Raw genomic sequence first — 21,159 nt, 5'->3', positions numbered from 1 at the left:
AAGGTGACATAATTGACTTCATGTATCTGTGCAACTAGAACATAAATGTCTTATATTTAAAGGTCCCACACCCCTTTGTATTTGTAGCACCAGAGAGAGCATGACCTTCAAGACACAGAAGTATGACTGGTTTGTTTAATGTACTCTGACATCGATCTCCTAAAACCAAAGGGGTAGTTAATAGAGATGAGCAAACAGTAAAATGTTTGAGGTTCGATATTCGTTTCGAGTAGCCCCTCAATATTCGACTACTCGAATTGAATATCGAACCCTATTATAGTCTATGGGGGGGAAATGCTCGTTTCATGGGTAGGCAACGTTCGATCAAATTATACTTACAAGTCCATGAGTGAGGGTCGGGCTGGATCCTCTGTGCAGTCTTCTCCTTGCAGCGTCCCCGCGGCGTCTTCCGACTCTTCATTCACTCTGCCAGGCATCGGGCCTGGGCAGAGCCGACTGCGCATGCCCGCACTACAAGCGGATATGCGCAGTCGGCTCTACCCAGGCCCAATGCCTGGCAAAGTGAATGAAGAGCCGGAAGACGCCGCGGGGAAGCTGCACGGAGAAGACTTCTAAAGGGAGGAGAACCACGGTTGATTAGCCGACTGTATAGCATTCGGCCAATCAATGCTGGTTCTGATTCGAACTTTTACATTCAAATAGCGAGTGGTACTCAATCGAGTACGAGTATTTCGAATACCGTAGTATTCGATCGAATACCTACTCGATCGAGTACTACTCGCTCATCTCTAGTAGTTAACAATGCCAAGTGAGTTGTGATGGTTGCACTAAACAACAGGCATAAGCAATGTTGGGAAATACAGCCCTGCTTATGCGGTGTGTACCAGCACACACCCCTCACTACTCTTCACAAGTATCAGATTGTATTTATGAGCCAACTGAACTCAATAGAGTAATAGGCTAAAGAAAAGTGTAAGGTTATTTGTCAAAAATGTAATTAATGATTAATAAATGACTCAATTTGTATTAGTAAGGTGTTACCCTGGAGTACCATGCATACCCAGGTTAGGACTATAGATGTTACACGTTGACATCACATGTAAGGTTAACACTCTTATTGACACAGACATTCAGTGGACAAAAAAAGTATCTGACTACATTGACATACCGTGTTTATTGCTGTGTTTGGCTGCCTAATGTTAGGCCAGTGGCATTGTCTCTGCCCGACTGATCAGTTTCTGAATGTCTCTGTATGGTAAATGTAAATGGATTTACTTCAATATTTAATGTGTCAAGGCTAAATGATCAATACTGATTTTCTGTAATAGAGTCACCTTTAAATAGTTATTGTTAGTATTACTTTAAAATGTTCAACTATTTAAGATGATTATCATTTAATAGTCCCACCATGGGGAAATTCAATGTGTTACAGCAGCATGGATAATACACTAATATATTGCAAGAAAAGAACACATGCAAGCTCATAGCAGATAGAAAAGATACTAAGAGTCATAGCAACTAAAAAGAAGACTTCAGGATCATTTAGTTCTCTGTGAAGAGTGATCTTCACTAAGCCTAATGTTGATTATACAGCCTGAACACGGTTAGGAGGAAGGATCTCTGATACTGCTCCTTCTCACACTTGGGGTGAAGTAGTCAGTCACTGACAGTACTGCCCAGTGCTATCACAGTCTCATACATGGGATGGGAGTTGTTCTCCAGCATGGAGCTCACTACGAACAGTATCATTCTGTCACCCACCACTTGTACTGGGTCAAGGGGGCTCCCTAGGACAAAACTGACCGTTCTAATCAGCCTGTCAAATCTATTTCTAGTATGCTACTCCCCCAGGAGGCCATTCCGAAGAAGATGGCTGATACAAAAAGCATGACGCATGATGGATAAAGAAATGACCATTGTCATTTGACTCTTAGAGTATTTTCACAGAGTGGAATTTGGCAGTATCCATCCCCAAATCCATGGCAGCCTCTGACCCTGTTTATGCTTTCCATTGTTTTCAACGGGACAGAGAGATTGGAGTAGACCATGATAAAATAAGCATTCTGCTTGGCCTTGCCATAGATTCCATAGCTGATTCAGTCCCTGAGTCCGCAACATGAGACACCCTGTTGATTACGGCCATTCATCCAAGCCTAAAGTCATAGAGGAGGCAGAGGGCTGGAAAATGAGATGGAATCGAGGCAGATGTCCACCTCAAATTCCTCTTACCATTCAGCCAAGTGAACAGAGCTTTGCCCTGCCAGTGATATGCTGTTGACACTATTTGATTCTGGGATCACATTCTGTTAATTCTATGGCTTCCTTGTAGGAATTTGTGAAAAACTGGTTTAAGCTATTGCAAACACCAAACTTCTTTTGATTGTTTGACTTGTAAATGTTTCATAATGAGGATATTTTTTTGTAATATTTTTTATTTTTTGTTATTTGCTGTAATGTTATTTGCTGACAATTTGTAAATCATAAGGAAAGTTTGCACTTCTTAGTGCTTTAATAAAATATCAGGACTTACAGATACTTTGTTCCTGTGAAAGTTCATCATGTATTATTCAAGATCATGAATGTTACATTGGTGTGGAGAAAATGTTTTAGAAATGCTGTTTCAAAGTAAAAAGGCATTGCAACTCTTGGTATTGTGCTATCATCTGAAAAAGCTGCATACAAGGCTTTTGTACTGATGAAAAAAGTTCTAGAAACTTTACTGTAAGGAAAAATATGTGCATATGTACTATATATTTAACATGTATCGAGTAATGCAGGTATTGCGTTGCCCCGTGAGATAATGCCGTTCCGAGGTTTACTTAAAAAGCACATACTAGACATGGTTGATAAATGTGGCTTTCCTTTGTTTCTTAGAAAGCATTATTGCCTAGTCTTAGGATATGTTTATATGAATTACCAAATTGCAAACCAAATGAATACATACAAAATATAGATAAAAACAATACCCAAAAAAGCACAGTAACCAGGTAAGTATGTACAGTATAAGTCAAAATACAGACATTGAAAATTCAGCCAATAGTTAGTTCAGTGGGTCAGTTCCAATGTTAGCGCCATGTTTGGACAAGCCAAGAACCTGTCCCTTTACTACTAAATAAGGGAAAACTAACTTAGATGTATTTGATTGGAGGAAATAGATATTTAAAGGGAATCTACCATTAGAATCCCTTTTTCTACAAAAAAAACACATCTGAATAGCCTTTAGAAAGGCTATTCTTCTCCTACTTTTCTTTTTCTGATCTGCGCTGCCGTTCCTAAGAATTCTTTTTTATTCCTTAAGCAAATGAGTCTTCAGAAAGCACAGGGGGTGTTCCAGCAATGCCTCTGTCTTCTTCTGCCAATGACTCTCCGCCACTTCTTTGACAGCATCATCAGCTGGCAGAGCTTACTGTGTATGTCAGTTCGGCCATTTTCTTGTGGCTGAATGAACGCTTGTGTGAGAAGCCACAGGAAAATGACTGAACTGGCATGCACAGTCAGCTCTGCCAGCTGATGACATGGTGGAGAGGTGTCGGGAGAAGAAGATAGAGGCGTCGCTGGAGAATCTTTGGTGAGCACAGAGGGATTGGGAAACAATTGGGAAAAGATTTACAGTCGTTTTGGCATTTTGACTTGTACATACTTACCCACCAGTAATTGTGCCTTTTGGGGGGTACTGTTTCTCTATATGTTTTATGTATTTAATAGGTTTGTAATTTTGTAATTCAAAAAAGTATATACGAATATATTTAGTGGGTCTGGGTCATTTGTTTATAGCACAAAAACCTGTATTGTGGTTTGATATTTGCCCTTTCGTATGGATATTAGTGTTAGTCTAGCCTACAAATGAATGATCACATTGTGAAGAGGCTGAGGAGCTCCAGTGAATGCCATCACTCCTTCATGCCTGGTGGCTTGTATATACTCCCTATACTTGTGGCTGTGTGTGATATTGCCTTTTACCTCTGCTAAACTCCTACTAATAATGATCACACATTTAATGACTTTCCTAATAATAAACCATATTTGTTTTTTCCTAAACAACCCCTTTAATTCGGCCTTATAAATATAAGGTACATTTAGTGCTACTTTGTTTTTGAGATGTTCAATATGACTCTGAGCATACATGCCTTATATACATATGGTAGTTTTACAAGATGGTAGCTTTCTTTTGTTTGTTATGAAATACTGTTTTTGGATCTTGATAAAGGTGGGCAGAGAAATCTATAATTATAAGTCATTACTTGGAGCAACATTAATCAACTTTAGAGATGAGCAAACAGTAAAATGTTCGATATTCGATATTCGTTTCGAGTAGCCGCTCAATATTCGACTACTCGAATCGAATATCGAATCCTATTATAGTCTATGGGGGGAAAATGCTCGTTTCATGGGTAGGCCACATTTGATCAAATTACACTTACCAAGTCCACGAGTGAGGGTCGGGCTGGATCCTCCGAGAAGACTTCTCCGTGCAGCATCCCCACGGCATCTTCCGGGTCTGAATTCACTCTGCCAGGCATCGGGCTTAAGCAGAGCCGACTGCGACAGTCAAAGCAGCCATTTTCTTGCAGAGTATATTCAGAGCCAGAAGACGCTGCAGGGAAGCTGCATGGAGAAGACTTCTAAAGATAGGAGAAGAACCAGCATTGATTGGCCGACTGTATAGCATTCGGTCAATCAATGCTGGTTCTGCATCGAACTTTTCCATTCTAATAGTGAGTGGTACTTGATCGAGTATGAGTATTTCGAATCGAATACCTACTCAGTCGAATACTTCTCGCTCATCTCTAATCAACTTCATATTTTCCATTTATTCCGACAACTACTCATCAAGTCAGTGTACAAATATGCTGAAGCTTCTCAAGTTTAGATTATTATAAATTGAGCCTAGAAGGGATTTGGAATTCTAAACCGACTTTGGGCTTTGTTGTCCCAAGTGGCAGATAAAAGGACCTTACAAACACTGGTGACATTTTCTATTATGACAATAATTGTTACTGTCTGACTTACAGTATCTCAGATCAGATACTGAAAGGAGCTGTTGATATCTTTCATCTGCCAGAAGAACAGAGGTCCAGAGGGCGTTTGTACCCTTGACCCATTGTCAGCTATTCCAGGGATATCTGCTTTATCTAACACAGTCATGCCATAGCGAATAGTTTAGAGGAAATCCCAAACCTAATTTGTGTTTTTCTGTATATATCTTTGAATTGCAATATGACAAGTAAATATAGAGATTTAATGAGATTTAATTGTATTTTAATTTTCGTAAAAAGAACTCCTACACAATTTTACTTTAATCGTGTAAATGCCATAATACATCCTACATACAGTGTTGATACCGAATAACCTGAAAATAGAAACTAATTTAAACATCAGTATGAACTTATCACTTTCATCTTATAATGAATCTCTTTGTTATGTCCAGATTTCACAGTAATACATTTGTTTTACTAAACATTTATCTTAAATTATATCATCTAAATAGCATTACAAATTATATCTTACTGCTGAAATGCCAAGCAGAACGTGATAGATAAAGTGACCACACTGTTGTAGATTAAATAGATTTTCTATTAAGGAGTTTACTGTTCTTATTAAGAGTTTATATAAAGTACCGCTCATCACAATTTACTTTCATGTACAAATAGGCACAAAAGTCTATTAGAGTAATTAAGCTTGGGGTAGCTTTACAAGGAGAGATATTGTTATTTACTAGTATGTAGATATAACCAGTCTATACACTATATCATTGAATCATCAACATGTATGTCATTAACCACTTCCGGACCACCCATAGACTTTATACATCCCAATAGTGGTTGCCTTGTTCTGACAGGACGTGCCGGTTTATTACCTTCCCTGCCTTCTTGATTGCTGTGTATACAGTGCTCAATGAGTGCTGTATACACAGCTATGTGCACCGCCATGATGGGGCCACCCTCTGATGTGGCGGTCACGTGATCCGCTGGGCTCAGTGTCTTTCAAAAGCTGCTGGGTCCTATAGGACCCAGATCAGCTCTATAAGGTGTATATAAAACGTGATAGAACCAGGACCCGTGCAAATCAGCTTTTTCTGGGATAGCTGCTCTACTGGTAATGTTAATATGCTGAGAACCATGCTGTTCATTCACCCTACAATGTGTTGCAGTGGAGATGCCATGATTCCTGGCCAACCCTTTTAAAGGGTTTATTAACTTTTCTAGTATTGATGGGATCAGGACTCCTTCAGATCAGCTTTTCTGGGATAGCGTGGCTACTGGCAATGTTATGATGCTGACAGCCACGTTGCTCATTTGCCCTGCAATGTGTAGCAGTGCATTTAGTTACTGCTGTGTTGCACATGTGTGTATGGCAGGTGAGTAGTACAGTTCCAGGCATGTTTTTTTCTGGGAGCTACACTGTCCTGGTACACTTGATCTGTAGGGTTCTAGCTGTCAGACCCCTAGGAGTGTGAATTGAAAAATTTCATGGTGCGCTGCATGCACCAGTCCTCCTGCCCTAAAAAGAAAATTGCCCCAGCCCTCCCATTTATCTCAAAGTACAGTAGCCCCAGTAGCCCCACAGAACTGTTAAAAATTTGAATCCCACCCTTGTTTAGCAACATTCGGTCAGAACCACATGTGGACCCGCTATTATTATTATTATTATTATTATTATTATTATTATTATTATTAATTTATATATACTTTACATTTTCCAGTTGTCCATAAGTAGTTCAATTCTTTACAGTTGATTTTTCAAGCACATCTATTGGGTATTTGCCCCATGCGTTTACTTCTTTTTCAGATAAATAATATTTTCTGACATTGATCCCAGCATAAAATAACTAGTGGTCAGTAAGGATCCTCCTCGTGTGACCCCTATTATACCGAGTAGAAACAGATTGCTTATATTTGCTCAAGGATTGTTTCATCCCAGCACTGCTAATAAAATTTTCATTATTTGTGCTTTTAAAACCACATATAGCCCGTGGTACTGACCTAATTTCAGAGGGGCTTGGAATAGCAATTAAGACAGATGTTACTAAATTATACAGTTGTTGTGCTACTGATTATACAGTCATCGTAAGGAAGATAGGAACCAAATAAAAGGATTATCACTATTTGCCTGCTTTCGCATACATTTGATTTGCTGGTGCTTCCTTATTCAAAAGCATGTCTATCATACTGTCTTCTGTCACTGCAAACCTTTTCACATTTAGCCGTAAAGAGGATTAGCCATAACATGAAAAGTACTCAAAATTGTACTGCTACAGTGACTGGGAGTTTATCTCTCGACAAAAAATGAAATTCCTTCTCCCTGTTCCCATTCAAGCTTGCTGTCAATGGCAAACATGAAACATGTATCAAATGATAAGAATCCGTAAACACTTGGATCCCTTCTTTATTTTTGTAGGGTACATTGATTAATCTGTCTTCTTCTACCCAGAGAAAGCACTCTGGCCTTTTTTTGGCATTATTGTCATTATCATTTTGACAGTCTTGACTGTTCCTTTGGTTCTAGGTCAGTTCGCATGGCTAGTCAAATGTGACAACATGACAAGATATTAACTATAGATGGACATTTTCAAAAATGTGAAACTAGGAGAGAGGTAATCAGGAGGCTGCGGTATAATTAATGGGCACAGTCAGACGGCACAACCATACAGCTTATAAAAAGACATAACAATACAAAACAAAAATAGCAACATATAATCGACTCCTATGATCTTTCATTGTAAAGATCTCATCTTTTAGCTTTTTTAATTAAGAAGCTGTTTCAGGATTTTCTATAGATTGTGGCTTTAGATATAGCATTAGATAATGATAATTATCTTGGTTAATTTAAATATATACTATTTGCATATACCTTTTCTTTGGCTTCCCACAATTCTATTCACTGCAAAATTCCTCTGCTTCAACAGAATTTATACTGTAGCATAATACACAGAACCAGTAGCATAATAGCACAGATAGAGCAGTAAGGCTAGCCATATATATTATTTTAAACCAATCTGCCATCTTATGCCTATGGTGGTATCCAGAAATTCATGTTTGAATTTCATCGTACCCATTAATTTTGTTATCAGGAGAGATCACCTACTAACATGGGAGTGGCTTACTCCCCATTCCGAACACCTGTAAACTTGGTTGATCCAAGCAGGCATGTCTATAGGGAGTTGAGAGGAATAGCTGTCAACCGAACAAGACAGCAATCTAAAGTAAGTAACCAAGAGCGATGGATGAAGAATGTAATGGCATCCAGTGATACAAACAATTGAGACACTATACTGTACACACTTTATTATTCACTGGTCAAGGTTTTTATTTGAGTCACAGTTTAAGTTTGCTAATGTTCAAGCTATTTTGTCTCAGTGGGGAGATGGGTGCAGAACATTTGGAAACTATAAGGCTATCACCAATATTATGTTACCCATGCAGTAGTAACAGCTAAGCAAGTAGAGATAAAATACTGCAAATATAAGGAAACAACAATGCACAGAGGGCACGCTTCCTTGTAACTGGACCACGATTCAACACTTTGGTGCCTCCCTAATCTTTCCTCTAGATATCGGGATAACTACTCCTCCCTCCTGAGGGGTTGAAAGGACCAGGGTAGCCAATGTCTGGAGGATGGCCGTCAGTGCTGACAAGGCCATAGTATGCAGACCAATGTGGTAGAATCCATCCAATTCCACTACAACAAAACCAGAGGGCGCACACCTTGGGGGTATAGAACCAGAAAACAAGGATGTAGTCCAATATAAATTTATTGGTAAAGATAACACATTTCATGTACCATTATATAAACCTAACCCCTTCATCAGATCTCTTATCTTGTGGCTAGTAGACATACCATGGTATGGTTTACATAATACATAAAAAAAGACAAAATCCAGCAACAGATTGTCCAGGTAAAATTTAAAACTTAGCTTTTAATAACATTGGTAAAAATCCATGAGGGTGGCATCAGATACAAAAATACAAAATGTATGGATGAAAAGACTTACAGAGACATGATGGCAGTGAACACAAAGCAGACACACAAAGGTGATGGTGATCATGGTGATCACTTACAGAGACATGGTGATCACCATGATTAAGAAGCTAAAGCTTTGAAACGCGTAGGTATTTCCCTTTGTGTGTCTCGTCTCGTGATGTTCATTACCATCATGTCTCTGTAAGTCTTTTCATCCATACATTTTTTATTTTGTATCTGGTGCCACCCTCATGGATTTTTACCAATGTTATTAAAAGCTAAGTTTTAATTTTTACCTGGACCATCTGTTGCTGGAATTTGTCTTTTTTCATGTGTTGCAACTTGCCTATACCTGGAGGTGTTTTGTTCGTGCAGCAAGAGGGCCAGGACGATTTCATATTCCTTGCACTTTAAATATATTGGGCTGTGGACTTTGATTTTTCTTGCTTATGGTTTGTATAACACCTGGTTTTGTTTTAGTGGAATTTGTTAGATTCTACCACATTGGTCTAGAGATTAAATACTGAAACAATTGTATGTGAACAGAGATTTGTTAGCAATTCTGTGTCAATGACAACCCATGTAGGTTCACCTTTAATATTCCCAGCAGTTTATAGTGGAGTACAGTGCATTATGTCTTGAAATGCACATCTCTACCGCAGAACCTTTAGAAAATACTTGTCCATTGATAATGATTTGTAAGGCATACCCTTATCGTTTTCAAAAATGGGTATGCATGGCACAGTATATACTTTGTTATTCTATGGTATATCTATTGGACATGTCAGCTTTACATTAATTACTGAGTAACACAGGAGAAGACAATTTTTTTGGCAGCAGATTGTATGACCAGTACGTCTATAGCACCACTTGTGCTGGCGCCCATAGCTTCAACATGTTTTTTTTTTTTCTTCTGTTAGTCTGTAAATCATAACTTGCTTTGCTGTATTAAAATACTTAAGGGTTGCTAGTGGACAATCCTAACCTCTCAAGCCCTTAAATGTCAATGTCAAGCATAGGTGAGTCTTTTAAATCAGTTTTAGAAATAAGCTTTGTATTTGGCGACTAAAGTGACCCTTTCTATTTTCTCTATGAAATAGCAAATATTAATCATAAAAAAGTACCAACTATGGAAGGCGAAGGTCAAATTGAACAAATAAAATGATTTCTAGTAAATTTAAAGACACTGGAGCCAATTTATTAAGACTAGTATTTTGTGCTGCAAGCTCAGTCCATTGTGCATTGGCACAGAATTGCCCGAATTGTTAAGAGGCTGCAGTTTCCTAATAATTATAGCGCACCATGGTGGGGGCTCCATGTGCCAGAAATGAAATTATCAATAGTTACTGACTTAGATTTCTTTTGTAACTTGTGGTTATAGGAAATCTGATGGACCAAGTGACATCCAGGGCACAAAAAACAAAAATCGAAGTTTTTGCCCAAAGCCAACAATAATTACAATAAAACTTTTCATGCCTTGTATGTCAGGAAACTGGCATCCAAGGAATGATAAATCAGCCTCACTGACTTCATTTTAGAATGAAATCTAACTGAATAAATAGATATAACAGAGACATGTTAAACAAACTTGGATAAGTACTAATAATAAGACATTTACTCATCTGAACATCTATGACATTGTAGGGTAGTATATGTTATACTGTAGAAGGGAGCTTTGTTTTAGATCTGTCTTCACTGAGCCAGAAGGGTGAGCAGTGGGACTCCTGCTCTGGTTAACCCAGCCTACCCATATTCATGTTCTTATATATATTTTATGTATTAAATATATGGTCAAACATGGCTTCCACCGATACACAGTAACAGCTCATCACCAGGAGTTGTAAACGTTGGATTTGTGGTAGTCAATGAATAGCTTGACTGAATTTCATTAACATCCCATTTAATCTAGTTTTTGGTATTCTTGTAGATAAGAGGGATTTTATTTTTATTCATGATTTACCTATTCCTATGGTTTGATCCTCCTCTTCTTGCTGTTTTATAGTGACTCTACTCTTTACTCCATTGGTAGAACTAGACTTTGACAGTAAAGTTATAAAGAGATGGTCCCTAGATAAATATTAAAATGTCAATGTAAGCCCCTCACTGGTTGCCCACTAATCGGGATGGTAGGGGTCATGTTCTCTACCATTTGAATGGAATGGCAGAAGTACATATAACTCCATTCAAAGTCTTTAGGACTGATTGATATTCTGTAACTGAATACAGCAATCTGCTATCATTATCAATCCTATAGACTTTAAATGAATTGGCAGTGAGCATTGCACTACTGCAGATTTCAACTGGGCATGTGCGACAGGAGTATCAATTCTACATACTTAATAGACACTTGTGGATAAGTGATAAATGTCGACCTTAGGCCACCCCTTGAATTTTTTTTGGTCTTGCAAAACTTTCAATTTAGCGCATGATCTTCCAACTTTGTGTTCTGCTATTTGGTCACATAACACTATATAAATATATATATTATTTTGGCTACAAAAATTATGTATATGTTCTAGTTTAGAGATGAGCGGGTAGTATTCGGTCGAGTAGGTGTTCAATCGAATACTACGGTATTCGAAATACTTGTACTCGGTTGAATACCACGCGGTAAACACAGTAAAAATTCGATTCCCCTCCCACCCTCCCTGGCACTTTTTTTTACACCAATACCTATGCAGGGGAGGTGGAACAGGAACTAGGACAATGTAGGCATTAAAAAAAAATGTATACAGTAGAGATGAGCGAGTAGTGAAATATTCGAAAAATCTAAATTCGATTCGAGTAGACCTCAATATTCAACTATTTGATTGAATACCTACTCGATCGAATACTACTCACTCATCTCTAGTCTAGTTTTGTTTGATATATGATAGGGTCCTTTCCTGATCTGTTACAATCTATTCCAAAATAATGTAAACCTAGAATCCTAAAGGTCCTTACTATAAGTCAATAAGGAGCAGACAGTCTCCATTTGAATCTCTATTTGATATGCTAGAGCTATGGCTTGTATAAAAGTAATGAAGCCAGTGTAACCAGAGCCTAATGGTTTACCTTATAATAGTACAGTAAAAAGTAAATAGTATTTAACATTAGAATACAATTTTACATTCATTAACCACATTACAGTTAGGCATAGTACAATGTGTTATAAAGATCGAGAGTCTTCAGTAGTTGATATCTTTTTAATGGCTAACAAAAATAATGACAGATTGCAAGCTTTTGAGACTACTCTGAGTCTCTTCATCAGGCATGGTATGACACAATTTCTAAAGGCATGCATATTTATACACTAAAAGAGATACAATGTATAAATGTGCATTCCTTCAGAAATTATGTCATACTGTGCCTGTTGAAGAGACCTAGTAGTCTCAAAAGCTTGCATTCTTTCATCATTTTTGTTACCCATTAAAAAGGTATAAACTTCTGAAGACTCTCAATCTTTATATTTAATATACACTGGCTAATATGGTACAAAGATATATTATTATTATTATACAATGTCTAAGGGCCCCTTCACATGGCTGATATGCTGGCTGCTTTAGAACGTGTAAACGTTCCGTAGCAGCGGTGTCTAAAGCAGTTCCCATTGTTTTCTATGGGAGCCGGCATACGTGCGCTCCCCATAGAAATGAATGGAAAAAGCAGCCCATTCATTTCTATGGCGAGCGCGCTGTCTGCCGGCTCCCATAGAAAACAATGCGATCTGCAGATGGCAGAACAGCAGCAGATTCTATAGTACAATAGCTGATTCTTGATATTGTCTACTTGCTCAAGTAATCTAGTAATGCAAATATGAGTAAACCTATTAGAAACATAAAAATGTCTTATTCGCAGGCTTGTAAGTATTCGGATATTCCTGACTTTAAGTGATATAAAGACATGGTACATGGTATTCATACACCTAGGATCAGAGCACTTTATAGTTTAAGCATCCTGGTAAGGGATTAGTCAGAGATTGGAGTTTTTACTTACTACTTTAGCTATAGTATTACGAAAAGTAAAATAAGTACAAACGTATATGTCCAACCTTATTGAATTTTATGACCATGTATGCAATAAAAATAAAAATTGCAAACACATCGGATTGTTTAATTCAACATTTTTGATTGTGTAAAACTTTAAAATGATCTCCTATTACAGAGTGACATATTTTTCCGTAGTAACATTTCCGAGCTTCGCTCTACTCTACTATATGTTGCATACAGATGCACTTACAAGCTCTTACAATATTGACTGCTAGATGGGAGAATGAAAGAACATTTTAGTAATTGGACATCTTCCAAGAACAGTATCTTGGCTAATATTTATCAATGTCCTGAGCTGGATTACCTGTTGTACTTCAGTATACGGAGCAGTGTGATTACTTCTCTACACTCATTTAAAGTGTTGGCTTGAATTCAAAATTTACGGGTCTAGTTTCCGAGCTAAAACATCTGGTCTATGCGTGTTAAAAAACATCATTTGGGGCCAATTTCAGTGGTGTAACAAAATGATTTATGACATGAAAATAATGGAGCTAGCTGCATGAGAACAAAAAGAAATAAAAGCTAAAAATAAAGATGAACACATACAAATATAACATACAATAGGAAAGAAATCTGTTTACTGTACAGCTCATGGTCAAGATCTAATGTAGCAAAAGAATTATGTTGACTACATTTGTATTCTCAATCTCAATTATGTTCTTTATTAATTCACATATGTATATTTTTTATATATTTTCAGTTACGGACGAGTTTATGCTGCCGACCCCTACCACCACACACTTGCTCCAGCAGCCACCTACGGCGTTGGTACCGTGGTAAGTTTTCCTTCTTATTATTTCTTTTACATTTTCATTTATTTTTTTTAAATCAAACAATTCTACTGAATGTATATTTCTTTATAATGGCGAGATTTGGCAAGATTTCTAATCCTACAGTAACACAAGGGGCAAATAAATGTCTTCTTACATTTTCATTAGATTTACTAAATTAAACTACTAGGAGAGTTCTACTTTATCCTTCCATATAGAGTAATATTTTTTCTTGTGTGAGTTTATATGCAAGGAGAGATGTCAATTATGTTATGTCGACAGGAGAAGCAGAGCTTTTAGGCTTCATGCACATGACTGTAGTGGTTTTTACTGAGTGCAAAAATGTATCCATATTGCACAAAAAAAAACCCAATCTCTACTGCATATATAGACAGGAATTATGCATTAGAGATGAGCGAACACTAAAATGTTCAAGGTTCGAAATCCGATTCGAACAGCCGCACACTGTTCGACTGTTTGAACGGGTTTCGAACCCCATTATAGTCTATGGGGGAAATGCTCGTTTCAGAGGTACCCAACATTTGATCAAATTCTACTTACCAAGTCCATGAGTGAGGGTCAGGCTGGATTCTTCTCCCTGCGCAGCGTCCTTGCGTCCCCTTATGGCCTTGAATTCACTCTGCTAGGCATCGGGCCTAGGCAGAGCCGACTGCGCATGCCCACGCGAACATGTGCAGTCGGCTCTGCCCAGGCCCAATGCCTAAGCAGAGTGAATGCAGAGCCAGAAGAGGACGCAGGGACGCTGTGCAGGGAGAAGACTTCTAAAGGTAAGAGAAGAACCAGTGTTGATTGGCAATGTATAGCATTCTGCCAATCAACGCTGGTTCAGCATCGAATCTTAACTTTGAACAGCTAGTAGTATTCAATCGAGTACAAGTATTTCAAATACCGTAGTATTCAATCGAACACCTACTCGATCGAGTACTACTCGCTCATCTCTATTATGGATGAGTGTATGGGGCCATAACAATGAATGCGTCTGTATATTAGCCACTATTATGGATCCATAAGTGTGGACAATATATGGAAAACAACTATGGTCATGTGCATGGGGCCTTACACTTTCTCCTTTATTCTATTTGCCCCAATAGTGTATACATCTAAAAGGATTGTCAGTATGTGATAATCACTTTAACTATAATTCATTCTATTCTAATTTATTCTAATTTTTATCATTTACTAGATTACATTAGAATTCATACTTAAAGCATACCTAACCTACAAACAAACTTTTCATAAATCAGTACTATAGTATATGTAAATATGGAATAGCACTCTTGGTGACCATTGAATGACTTATATTTACAATTTTTAGCACTTCCCCCATTGGCAGGTTCTATCTCTTATGTTAAATTCTCCCTGATCTTGTAGGAGAAACTAGCTACTATAATGCCATACACAACACATATAAATTAGAGGCAAACCTACTTCGTAACACTCACACTCATAAGTTGTAAAGAGTCACATAAGACGATATAGACAAATACTAACCTGTGTTAATGTGAATAAAGCAATTGAGGTGAGATAGAGAACACCCTATTTATTTTCTTGTAGTCTCTTCTGTTCCCTTCTCTCTCAATGGGTTCCTTCCTGCAAACTCCTCCACTTTTTTCTCTATACACTTCTAATGTAAACTGCAATATGATACCTCTGTGACCTTTTCACTGTCTTGCTGTAGCAGGATGGAATTCAGCAGATATTTCAGAGTGAATGTCAGTTTAATGGGGGGTGGGTACTAGATAGATAGGGAGGTAGTTTTCTCTTCGATGTACTGTTTTATGCAAAGTTTAATTAAAAATTAGTAACTATTAGAGATGAGCGCTTAACCCCTTGCTGTACGGCCGCTCCCATGCATTACTATGGGAGTGAGGTATTCGAAACTCTTTTCGAATACTATTCGCTCATCTCTAGTAACTATTGTACTACTGCCTGGTTGTCATGGTACTTTTACAATACCTACTCAAATATACTCAAGTGATTAAGTACATCATATACTGGAGATCAGATGTGATGAATTATGCCATCAGAAACAAGTAAAATATTATCCCTTCCCTACAAAAACTAAAAGTGCACAATTGTAACAGGTTATTATTAGAGTTGAGCGAGTACTGTTCGGATCAGCCGATCCGAACAGCACGCACGCATTGAAATGAATGGAAGCACCTGGTGCTTCCGCTTTGACGCCGGCCGTCCGCTTAACCCGCCACGTGCCGGCTGCGTGCATTGATTTCAATGCGTGCGTGCTGTTCGGATCGGCTGATCCGAACAGTACTCGCTCAACTCTAGTTATTATACTATATTTTTGGTAGCGCACCATGTAGACATTTTTTACAATTATATAGAAATAAAAGACATTGCTTTGTCTAATTGTATAATTATAGTCATTTGCCAGTTCATTGGTATAAAAAATGGGTTAAAATTTGCCACCAAAGAAGAGGGATAAAGGCTAAAAAAAAGTCTAACTTGCACCAAAAAGTAATTTAAAAAAATCTGAATTCATTTGAATTAAATTTGAAAAAAAATTAGCTTTGGCCAGTAAACATTGTAGCCACATGTCTGTATAAAATAACCCTAATCCTAGACAACCTAAGTACATCCAAGGGCCTAATATGTGAACAGTCACTTGCTGTACATATTTTAATACAATTATTTTTTTTTTCTTTTATTATATTATACTATATTATATTAGTTCATGGTAACTGGTTTATGGGAAGGGGGTGGTGGTAATTTTTTGAAATTGACTTTTTTTTTTTTAAAAGTAACCCTAAAAAACAAACCCATGAAATTGCTTTGTTTCAGAATGCTTTTGCACCCTTCACTGATGCCAAGACTAGGAGCCATGCTGATGATGTCGGTCTCGTTCTTTCTTCATTACAGGCTAGTATATACCGAGGGGGATACAGCCGTTTTGCTCCATACTAAATGACAAAACCATAAAACTCTTCCAGTGTGGGGGAAAAAGAAGCTTTCCGAGGCCTGGGTATTGCAATACATGCAGTAGTGCATCATTTTAGCAACTCTAAATAACTAAATAAAACTCAAAGAGAGTAAAATTACATTTTTTATCTTATACCTCAGATATTTTGTTCTGTGTATTTTAATATTGTGGGTCTTTAATTTCTCAAGGTTCTGTAGTTGATTGTTGGCTGTAGATTTTTTGTGGTTGACCTAGAAAGCTACTACTGTAGATATGAAAAAAAAGACTATTTTAGGGCCACAATCAAGAGTGCTATAATATGTAAATTATATATGCTAAATATTAAGCTATTGGAATTATCACATTTTGTAAGCGTGTGACTATAGTAGTCATTTCTGCATTTACATATGTTTCAGTTTATTTGGGAGGGCTAAAATGCTGATCCATCTAAGCAAAAAGGTTGCCACTGCACCAAAATTCATATAGTGACTGTCCTAAATTATTTATTAATTGTCCAGAGCCAAAGGTTGTGTTTAAATTTGTGAATTTGACTCTTTGTACATAAAATCTGATGAAATGCTATCCTAGCTTACCCTTTTTAAGCATTCCACCAGACAGTATTCAGCTATTACTATTAATCTTGGCGTACAACAGTTTGAAAAAAAAATCAAGAAAAGACAAAAATCACAGGAAAAAAAAATAAAAAAAAATGCGAAAACAACAAAAAAAAAAAAAAAATATATAAAAGGAAAAAAAACAAAACAAGCTAGTTAGTTCATCTACATTCTTTTTTATATTTCTTCCAGTATAATAAATTATTGATATCATTGCTGATTTTTATAATGTGGGAGGGGGAGTATTATTAAAAAAGATGACAAAAGCACTGTTTCTATTTTTTTCTTTTTTTGAAAGTTGTAAAGGGAAAGTAATAAAAAAAAAAACTGAAATTGTTTGTACCAGTTAAAATGTACAAAATTTACATCCGTGCAGTGGAGTTGTTATGTTCTAAAAAATATACGCAGCCTATTATGCTTTAGTTTTAGCCTATTAGAACAACTATTAGAGAAATTATCATTTTTATGGAGTTACTTACTAAATATATCAAGATTTATATAAACATTTTACAAGTATTGCATTCATTACGTAGAGATAATCACGGTATTTTCAACTGCTTGGTTGCTGCTTTTTTTAACCATTTATTGTGTAAACAATCTGCAATTTTTCAGTTGTACAAAACTCTATCTATGTAACTTATGTTTTCTTGAAAGTAAAGTTTTGAATTACTGTACGCCAGTTCATTTATACGACTGGCCCACAGTAACCACTCTTTATACTTCGTTTTATCAGACATGTACAAATCCAAATTTTCTAGAAAATATGGATTATGTGTTGTACGAGTTCATTTATTATTCATGTTTACTAAACCATAATCCTTAATAACACATTTTTTTACCGAGAGAGTTTCATCTATTGGAATTATATGGGTATTACAAATTTTTTAATTTATTTTGATTTTCTTTCATTTGAAGTAAGTGGTAGTTTACAGCCAAAATGACTTAATTAAGGTGTACATTATATTTAAATAGGAAATCCTATTTTAACAGATTATTTAATAATTTATAGAATTCTGTAGACTTCAAACTATTTTGAAATGCACCCAAAAGGCAAAAAAAAAGAAAAAAAAAGAAAAGAAAATTAATTAAAATGGGATCAAAGTGTGCCATTGGGTGTAAACCTAGGAAAAGAAAAAAGTCTCAAGCTAAAAAATGGACAAAAGTTTAAAATTAAAAACTAATAGTAAAAAAAAATCTATGGAAATTAAACCAATAATAAACCAACATATCAGTAATACTAAAAACTTATGCAACATATTCCCTTTCATTATTGATGTGTTTGTCTATTATATATATACCGGAGACTATATCATGCTATAACTGAAAGAGATGGTAACAGAATCAAAGTGGGTGGTGATTTTATATATTCTGTTGAACATATTAAATTAGGTAACATATCTTCCTTATTTTGGGTACCATTGATTTGACGTAGGGACTCATTAAGTTTTCAGGAATTTTTAATTAAGCGCAAATGAGTCTTAAAATGTTGTCCGTCCCCGAATAAGTCTTTATTATGGAGCATATAGACTTATTCAGTGAGGGACTGATCATATCTGCTTTAACATGGCAGTGAGTACGGGGTTACACAACAGACCAGTCAACTGTCGGTAAAGTATGTGGACAAAGCTGCTAAATTCTATATTCTGAGAGGGCTGCATAGGGGATGACTCCTAAAGAATATTCATGATGATCTATTCTGATCAAGAAATACAGAATAAAATATGGAGGATCACGGTGTAAATTATTGGGAAAAAATAATTTACCCAGTGAAAGTTATTCCATGTATTTATTAAGTCGGTCTTAAAGAATAGTTCGTGAACGTACAGAAAGAGCCTATCGGTGGTGAAACACTTAGTAAAAGGATGTTCTCTTACATGCACATAAAAATATGCAAATAGTAATTTTATAATGTTTTCTAAGCATTCTATATTAAAACAATTCATAGCATACAATATCAAAGGTTACTGGTTACAACTTCATCAACATTGAGCACAGATAGTCCAAGCCTATTGTTCTGAGTGGTGAGAAATATGCAATGAAATTCATAATATTTCCATTTGTCAAGTTACTGAAAAATTGCAGTTTGTCTGTGCATATGTGTAAATTCTCTTCCATGGTGTCCTGTTTATGAGCTTAAATGAGCTATGGTAATCTCATCAGGAGTTTCGTTTTTGTATTTGTAATAATAAAGACAATTAGCTGGGAGGGAGGGGGGTCAAATGTGGGTATATTGCCCATTCTTTCTATTTTTGTTCATTGCAAATAATATCCTCATATGTACTGTGCCCGTCCACCGAGACGACCACTGTATTCAATGAATCACTGCTGTAAACCTACCAACTTGCTATAAAAACTGCTTTAAATACAAGTGTTTGTGACCAGATTTTCTCTTTGTCATCGTATGTGCATGCAAGTATGATCAGTTGAACATACATCAATAAAGATCCACAAAAAGATAAAATGTTTTCAGTAGTGTTTCTAAGTATAGAGAGTATCTTTTATGTTTAGAAATTAGAGAAAAAAGTTGCAAATAGAAAAAAGAAAAATTTCTGTATTGTGTGTTATTTTCAGTATAAAAGAAAAGGGATATTCCCTCCAGTATATTTAAAGTATATGCAAATCCAATATAAAATGTACTGTAACACTGGGGAAAAAAGACAATATTTTTTTAGTAGATCGGCATCACCTCAAATCGACAATGGGGGTTTGCATCATTTTTTTAAGACACCTCATAGATACTGATTTTAAAATCAGATTTACTTAAAACTTTATGATGTGAATGAAAGGCATTATAATTCTCAAAGAAAAAAAAAAGAAAAAACAAACAAAAAAAATCTGATCTGAAATGGAATGACATTTGGCAGAAGGAAAGAGGTATCCATATTTCGCAAAAAAAAAAACTAAAAAGATTTTTTTTCACTGGTTCAAATTTAATTAAAATGTTTATCTGGGATAGCTATATTTGGATTTTTTTATTTATGTTCTTTTTCTTTTTTTTTTTTAACAGTATATATTTGGAATGTTTTCATGTATGTAAATAATTATTGATGCTATCAAGTATAAAATAAATTATAAAATACCATGTGTGGATTATAGTGACTTCAAAACAGATTATCAAAGAAATCTGCAAACCCAGAAAATGTGTATATCTGTCTTTAGAAATGAGTGTTTATATCACTAAAGTGGTTTGTGAATAAAGAACAATGGTTTGTAATATTAAAAAAAATAAAAGCTTAGTCTCAAATGTATAAATAAAATCTGGAGTGTGTCTTTTGTGTGTTTACGGAATACAGTATGTCATAATAGCAAGACGATGCATACTGGATTTGTTATTAAACAGAATTTATTTTACCAGAGAGAACAAGGTTAATGTTTTTATTCCTAAGTCTTAGACAAAGGCTAAGGCCGGGGGCCCATGGGCCGGAAATGCCGCGATTTTCGTGGCATTTTACAGTACTTGCAAAGTGGATGGGATTCAGGCGAATCCTATGCCCACTTTGCGGAAAAAATCGCAGCGCAGGCATGCTGTGATTTCCAAAACCGTTGCGGTTTTGAAAATTGCAGCATGTCAATTATATCTACGGAAATGTCAACAGCTTTCCCGTAGATATAATTGTAACAGAAAGTTCACGGAGGAAAACTCAGTGAACTTTCTGTTCAAAGTGCTGCAGGAAGAACCACAATGCATTTCCGGCCCGTGGGGCCTTAGCCTAAGGCTCCATGTTGTGGAAACGCAGCTTTTTTGTTGCAGATTTTGTTGTTGTTTTTTTGAGCCAAAGCCAAGAATGGCTACAAGAGGAATAGGAGATATATATAAAGTACTTATACTTCTCCCTTCTGCTCAATCCACTTCTGGCTTTGACTAAAAAAAACTGCAGCAAAATCTG

At 36.3% G+C, this 21,159-nt stretch overlaps 1 protein-coding gene across 9 annotated transcripts in view; it reads left to right on the top strand.

The window, feature by feature from the left end:
• The window catches only part of RBFOX1 (RNA binding fox-1 homolog 1), a 536,290-nt gene extending 517,958 nt beyond the window's left edge, over window positions 1-18,332 (top strand). For 4 of the 9 annotated variants that reach the window (XM_075285976.1, XM_075285979.1, XM_075285977.1 and 1 more), the window contains 2 exons: window positions 13,651-13,726; window positions 16,619-18,332. In XM_075285976.1, the coding sequence (XP_075142077.1) occupies window positions 13,651-13,726; window positions 16,619-16,667 (125 nt within the window). In that variant the 3' untranslated portion in view covers window positions 16,668-18,332. Of the gene's footprint in view, window positions 1-13,650; window positions 13,727-16,540 lie in introns of all 9 variants that reach the window. The other 5 variants (XM_075285974.1, XM_075285975.1, XM_075285982.1 and 2 more) reach the window with 2 other exon arrangements.
• Window positions 18,333-21,159: the final 2,827 nt, after the last annotated feature.

Source organism: Leptodactylus fuscus, chromosome 8 (genome assembly GCF_031893055.1).
Source record: "Leptodactylus fuscus isolate aLepFus1 chromosome 8, aLepFus1.hap2, whole genome shotgun sequence".
Lineage (NCBI taxonomy): Eukaryota > Metazoa > Chordata > Amphibia > Anura > Leptodactylidae > Leptodactylus > Leptodactylus fuscus.
This window is presented reverse-complemented; position numbering and strand designations above follow the sequence as displayed.